Genomic DNA, 7,226 nt, shown 5'->3' with positions numbered 1-7,226 from the left:
GTGAAGAAATGTCTCCTCCTCTCAGTTTGAAATGGGCAGCCCTTATTCTGAGAATATGCCCCCTAGTTCTAGTTTCCCCTATGAGTGGAAATATTCTCTCTGCATTATGCTTGTCGAAACCCCTCATTATCTTATATGTTTCGATAAGATCACCTCTCATCATTCTGAACTACAATGAGTACAGGCCCAACCTATCTTCATGTCAACCCCCCTCATCTCCGGAATCATCCGAGTGAACCTTCTCTGAACTGCCTCCAATGCAAGTATATCGCTCTTTAAATACGAAGACCAAAACTGAACGCAGTACTATAGGTGTAGCCTCACGAATACCCTGTACAGTTGTAGCAGGACTTCTCTGGTTTTATACTCCATCCCCGAGCAATAAAGGCCAACATTCCATTTGCTTTCCTGATTACTTGCTGTATCTGCATAATAACTTGTATTTCATGATCAAGGACCCCCAGGTGCCTCTGTACTGAAGCATTTTGTAATTTTTCCCCTTTTAAATAATACTTTGCTTTACTGTTTTTTCTGCCAAAGTGGATAACTTCACATTTTCCCACATTATACTCCCTTTGCAGTTTGTTTGTGCCATCATCACAATTTGCTTTTCCACCTTCTTTGTATCATCAGCAAACTTGGCTACATTACACTTGGACCCTTCAACCATAGAAACATAAAAAATAGGTACAGGAGTAGACCATTTGAGCCTGCACCACCATTCGATAAGATCATGGCTGATCCTTCCCTCAGTACCCCTTTCCTGCTTTCTCTCCATATCCCTTGATCCCTTTAGCCATAACGGCCATATCTAACTCCCACTTGAATATATCCAATGAACTGGCATCAACAACTCTCTGTGGCAGGGAATTCCACAGGTTATCAACTCTCTGAGTGAAGAAGTTTCTCCTCATCTCAGTCCTAAATGGCCTACCTCTTATCCTAACACTGTGTCCCCTGGTTCTGGACTTCCCCAGCATTGGGACCAATCTACCTGCATCTAACCTGTCCCATCCCGTAAGAATCTTATGTTTCTATGAGATCCCCTCTCATCCTTCTAAACTCCAATCTATAAAGGCCCAGTTGATCTAGTCTTTCCTCATATGTCAGTCCGGCCATCCCAGGAATCAGTCTGGTGAACCTTCGCTGCACTCTCTCAATAACAAGAACATCCTTCCGCAGATTAGGAGACCAAAATGCAACACAATATTCCAAGTCATTAATAAATGTTGTAAATAGTTGAGGCCCCGGCACCGATCCCTGCGGCACCCCATTAGTTACTGTTTGCCAACCGGGAAATGACTCATTTATCCTGACACTCTGTTCTGTTAGTTAGACAATCCTCTATCCATGCTAATCTATTAATCCCAACTCTCTGAGCTTTTATCTTGTGCAGTAAGCTCTTATGTGGCACCTTATCGAATACCGTCAGGAAATTCTGCTCCACAAATCAAGAGAATCATGGCTGAACAGCCAAAACTCCAGGTGGGTCTTCTGACAAAGAAATTCAATGCTGGGCCCAACAAGAGCAAATAAAGTGGAGAAGGTTTAATCTAATAACACATTGGTTCTTTTCAGAGCCACCCACTCTATCTGTGAAAGAGCTGCTTACTGTCTGAAGAAACTGATCTATTGATCACAATTTTATCAGCTGTGCTTCAGTTGGTAGCACTCTCGCTTTTGAATCAGAAGGTTGTGGGTTCAAGTCCCACTCCACAAACTTGAGCATAACAATCTAGGCTGACGCACCAGTGCAGTGATGAGGGAGTGCTGCACTATCTGAGTTGCCATCTATAGGAAGAGACGTTAAATCGAGGCCCATTTGGCTTTTTCAGGTGGACATAATAAATCCCACGGCCACTATTTTGAAGAAGAGCAGATTGATTATCCCCGGTGTCCTGGCTAATACTTATCCCTCAATCAACATAACACAACAGCTTATCTGGACATTACCACATTGCTGCTTATTGGGAGCTTGTTGTGTGTGAAATGGCTGCCACCTTTCCTACATTACTACAGTGTCTACACTTCAAAAAGTACTTCATTGGCTGCGATATAAATCCAAGTCTCTATTTCTCCGCTTAATATTAAATCCCTACGTTTGATAAGCTGGGTGTTTCCAAACCAGGTGACCTTTAGTTGATCTCAATTATAAACTGGTCAATGTCTGTTGAACAGTAGTAATGTAGATCGACAAACAGAGCAGCGAGTTTGCTGTTCAGATTAGTCACTATATACTAAAAAATGAATGAACCTTCCTCGTAAGATTTCTACCTGATAGCAGAATAGAAACACAAAGAACAGAGTATAAATCAGAAGGGGTTGTAACTGATGACATTATTCAAGAATTTGTGATTGTGGCGAGCAACAAATCTGATCGGATATTTAAAGAGACCAATCGGAGAGATAGAGAACAATGGATATTGACAAGCGGCCAATGAACCAATCACAATCATTGTTATCCATCCCTCATTAGCATAGGGCTGTGGGCAGATTGTGGGGCTGCCCACATAATGCGAGCTCGGAGCAGAGTTTCCTCAAATCTGCGCCGGACTGAACGACATGATGGCTGACAGAAAGAAAACAGAAGGCGCCAAGAAAGTAATGAAGAAAACACCACTGAAGAGCGGCAAGAAGTGCAGAAAGTCGAGGAAGGAGAGTTACTCCATCTACATCCACAAAGTGATAGAAATTAGGTGCAGGAGCAGGCCATTATGCCATTCGGCCCTTCGAGTCTGCACCACCATTTAATAAGATCATGGCTGATCATTCAACCTCAAGTACCCCTTTCCTGCTTTCTTTCCATACCCCGTGATCCCTTTGGCCGTAAGGGCCATATCTAACTCCTTTTGAATATATCTAATGAACTGGCCTAAACAACTTTCTGCGGTAGAGAATTCCACAGGTTAACCACTCCCTGAGTGAAGAAGTTTCTCCTCATCTCAATCCTAAAAGGCTTACTCCTTATGATTAGACTATGACCCCTGCTTCTGGAACTCCCCAGCAACGGGAACATTCTTCCTGCCTCTAACTTGTTCAATCCCGTCAGAATTTTATATGTTTCTATGAGATCCCCTCTCATTCTTCTAATCTCCAGTGGATACAAGCCCAGTTGATCCAATCTCTCCTCATATGTCAGTCCTGCCATCCCGGGAATCAGTCTGGTGAACCTCAAAAGCAAGAACGTCCTTCCTCAGATTAGGAGACCTAAACTGAACACAATATTCTAGGTGTGGCCTCACCAAGGCTGTGTACATCTGCAGTAAGACCTCCCTGCACCTATACTCAAATCCTCTAGCTATGAAGGCCAACATGACATTTGCCTTCTTCACCGCCTGCTGTACCTGCATGCCAACCTTCAACGACTGATATACCATGACACCGAGATCTCATTGCACCTCCCCTTTTTCTAATCTGTCACCATTCAGATAATATTCTGTCTTCCTGTTTTTGCCACCAAAGTGAATAACATCACATTTATCCACATTCTACTGCATCTGCCATTCATTTGCCCACTCACTTAACCTGTCCAAGTAACCCTGCAGCCTCTTAGCATCCTCCATACAGCTCATACTGCCAACCAGTTTAGTGTCATCTGCAAACTTGGAGATATTACATTCAATTCCTTCATCTAAATCATTGATGTATATTGTAAATAGCTGGAGTCCCAGCACTGAACCCTGCGGCAACCCACTAGTCACTGCCTGCCATTCTGAAAAGGACCTGTTTATTCCAACTCTCTGCTTCCTGTCTGCCAACCAGTTTTCTATCCATGTCAATACATTACCCCCAATACCATGTGCTTTAATTTTGCACAATAATCTCTTGTGTGGGTCCTTGTCAAAAGCCTTTTGAAAGTTAAATACACCACATCCACTGGTTCTCCCTTGTCCACTCAACTAGTTACATCCTCAAAAAATTCTAGAAGATTTGTCAAGCATGATTTCCCTTTCATAAATCCATGCGATCTTGTCACTGCTTTCCAAATGCACTGCTATTTCAACTTTAATAATTGATTCCAACATTTTCCTCACCAGCGATGTCAGGCTAACCGATCGATAATTTCCTGTTTTCTCTCTCCCTAGTTTTGTTTAAAAAGTGGTGTTACATTAGCTACCCTCCAGTACATTGGAAGTGATCCAGTGTCTAGAATGTTGCAAAATGATGACCAAGGCATCCACTATTTCTAGGGCCACTTCCTTAAGTACTCTGGGCTGCAGCCTATCAGGCCCTGGGGATTTATCGGCCTTCAATCCCATCAATTTCCTTAACACAATTTCCTGACGAATAAGGATTTCCTTCAGTTCCTCGTTTTCACTAGACCCTCGAACCCCAAGTATTTCCGGAATGTTATTTGTGTCTTCCTTAATGAAGACAGATCCAAAGTATTTGTTCAATTGGTCTGCCATTTCTTTGTTCCCCATTATAAAGTTCCCTGATTCTGACTGCAAAGGACCTACGTTGGTCTTCACTAATGTTTTTCTCTTCACATATCTACATTTTGCAGTCAATTTTTATGTTCCCTGCAAGCTTCCTCTCATACTCTATTTCCCCCCTCCTAATTAGATCCTTTATCCTCCTCTGCTGAATTCTAAATTTCTCCCAGTCCTCAGGTTTGCTGCTTTTTTTGGCCAATTTATATGCCTCTTCCTTGCATTTAAAACTATCCCTAATTTCCCTTGATAGCCATGGTTGAGCTACCTTCCCCATTTTATTTTTACTCCAGACACGGATGTACAATTGTTGAAGTTCATCCATCTGATCTATAAATGTCTGCCATTGCCTATCCACTGTCAACTCTTTAAGTATCATTTGCCAGTCTATCCTAACCAATTTACGTCTCATACCATCCTTAAGTTCAGGGTCCTAGTCTCTAAATAAACACTGTCACTCTCCATCTTAATAAACAATTCTACCATATTATGGTCACTCTTCCCCAGGGGGCCTCGCATAACAAGATTGCTAATTAATCCTCTCTCATTACACATCACCCAGTCTAGGATGGCCAGCTCTCTAGTTGGTTCCTTGACATATTGGTCTAGAAAGCCATTCCTAATACACTCCAAGAAATCCTCCTCCACCACGTTGCTATCAGTTTGGTTAGCCCAATTTATATGTAGATTAAAGTCGCCCATGATAACTGCTGCACCTTTATTGCACACATCCCTAATTTCTTGTTTGATGCTGTCCCCACCTCACCACTACTGTTTGGTGGTCTGTACACAACTCGCACTTGCGTGTTCTGCCCTTTGGTATTCTGCAGCTCTACCCATACAGATTTCACATCATCCAAGCTAATGTCCTTCCTTACTATTATGTCAATTTCCTCTTTAACCAGCAACACTACCCACCTCCTTTTCCTTTCTGTCTATCCTTCCTGAATGTTGAATAACCCTGGATGTTGAGTTCCCAGCCTTGGTCACCCAGGAGCCATGTCTCTGTAATCCCAATTGTATCATAATCGTTAATAGCTGCCTGCGCAGTTAATTCATCCACCTTATTATGAATACTCCTCGCATTGAGGCACAGAGCCTTCAGGCTTGTCTTTTTAACACTGTTCGTCCCTTTAGAATTTTGCTGTAAGATGGCCCTTTTTGATTTTTACCTTGGTTTTCTCTGCTCTCCAATTTATTATGCTCCTTTCTATATTTTGCTTCTGCCCCCATTTTATTTCCCTCTGTCTCCCTCCATAGGTTCCCATCCCCCTGCCATATTAGTTTAACTCCTCCCCAACAGCACTAGCAAACACTCCCCCTAGAACATTGGTTCCAGTTCTGCCCAGGTGCAGACCGTCCGGTTTGTACTCATCCCACCTCCCCCAGAACCGGTTCCAATGTCCCAGGAATTTGAATCCCTCCCTCTTGCACCACTCCTTAAGCCACTTATTCATCTTAGCTATCCTGCTATTTCTACTCTGACTAGCACGTGGTATGGGTAGCAATCCTGAGATGGCTACCTTTGAGGTCCTACTTTTTCATTTAACTCCTAGCTCCCTAAATTTAGCTTGTAGGACCTCATCCAGTTTTTTTACCTATATCGTTGGTGTATATAGTGCACCACAACAGCTGGCTGTTCACCACCCCCCTCCAGAGTGCCCTGCAGCAGCTCTGAGACCTCCTTGACCCTTGTAACAGGGAGGCAATATACCATCCTGGAGTCTCGATTGCAGCCACAGAAACGTCTATCTATTCACCTTACAATAGAATCTCCTATCACTATAGCTCTCCCATTCTGTTTCCTACCCTCCTGTGCAGCAGATCCACCCATGTTGCCATCAACTTGGCTGCTGCTGCTTTCCCCTGGTGAGCCATCTCCCTCAACAATATCCAAAGCGGTATATCTGGGAGGGAGATGACTGCAGGGAAGCCCTGCACTGTTTTCCTACTCCTGCTGTGCCTGATGGTCATCCTTTCCCTATCTCCCTTTGTAATCTTTATCTGCGGTGTGACCAACTCACTGAACGTGCTATCCACGACATCCTCAGAATCGTGCGTGTTCCAGAGTGAATCCATCCGCAGCTCCAGTGCCATCATGCAGTCTAACAGGAGCTGCAGCTGGATACACTTCCTGCATATACAGTCATCAGCGACACTGGAAGCGTTCCTGATTTACCACGTGGCACAGGAGGATCATGACGGGTCTGGGCTCTCCTGCCATGACTTAACCCTTATAATAACCTAATTTGGCAACAATGAAGCAGGTTCACCCCGACACCGGCATCTCCGCCGCGGCCTTGGGCATCATGAACTCGGTTGTGAACGATATTTTCGAGCGCATCGCGGGAGAGGTTTCCCACCTGGCCCAATACAACAAGCGCCACACCATCAGCTGCCGGGAGATTCAGACTGCCGTGCGCCTGCTGCTGCCGGGAGAGCTGGTCAAGCACGCCATGTCGGAAGGGACAAAGGCGGTGACCAAATACACCAGCTCCAAGTAAAACTGAGAGATCAAACCGAAACACATTGCCTCTCTGAAAGAGCTGCACAAACGCATCACCCTTTAGACTCAAATAACGAATTATTTCCTGAACAAGTGTGTGCAAACCTTTGAAGTTCTAGCTGTAGATTTAGTTTTGAATTCTCCGATAAGCAGCTTCACTGTTCGGTTCGACCTCAGTGTCGCTGGAATTTCCCGCCCAAAAACTACAAACACTGTCCTTGGTCGCTCTTTCCCTTTGCTCTCAGTCCCTTTCATTTACAGCGCCTGCTGAATTAAGAGCTTGTTTA

General features: G+C 44.1%; 1 protein-coding gene across 1 annotated transcript; it reads left to right on the top strand.

The window, feature by feature from the left end:
* The first annotated feature begins 6,691 nt into the window (after positions 1–6,691).
* Positions 6,692–6,937, top strand: LOC139229900 (histone H2B 1/2-like). Its single transcript, XM_070861538.1, has one exon. It carries the CDS (start codon positions 6,692–6,694, stop codon positions 6,935–6,937), a length of 246 nt encoding a protein of 81 aa, XP_070717639.1.
* Positions 6,938–7,226: the final 289 nt, after the last annotated feature.

This window comes from Pristiophorus japonicus, chromosome 19 (genome assembly GCF_044704955.1).
Source record: "Pristiophorus japonicus isolate sPriJap1 chromosome 19, sPriJap1.hap1, whole genome shotgun sequence".
Lineage (NCBI taxonomy): Eukaryota > Metazoa > Chordata > Chondrichthyes > Pristiophoridae > Pristiophorus > Pristiophorus japonicus.
This window is presented reverse-complemented; position numbering and strand designations above follow the sequence as displayed.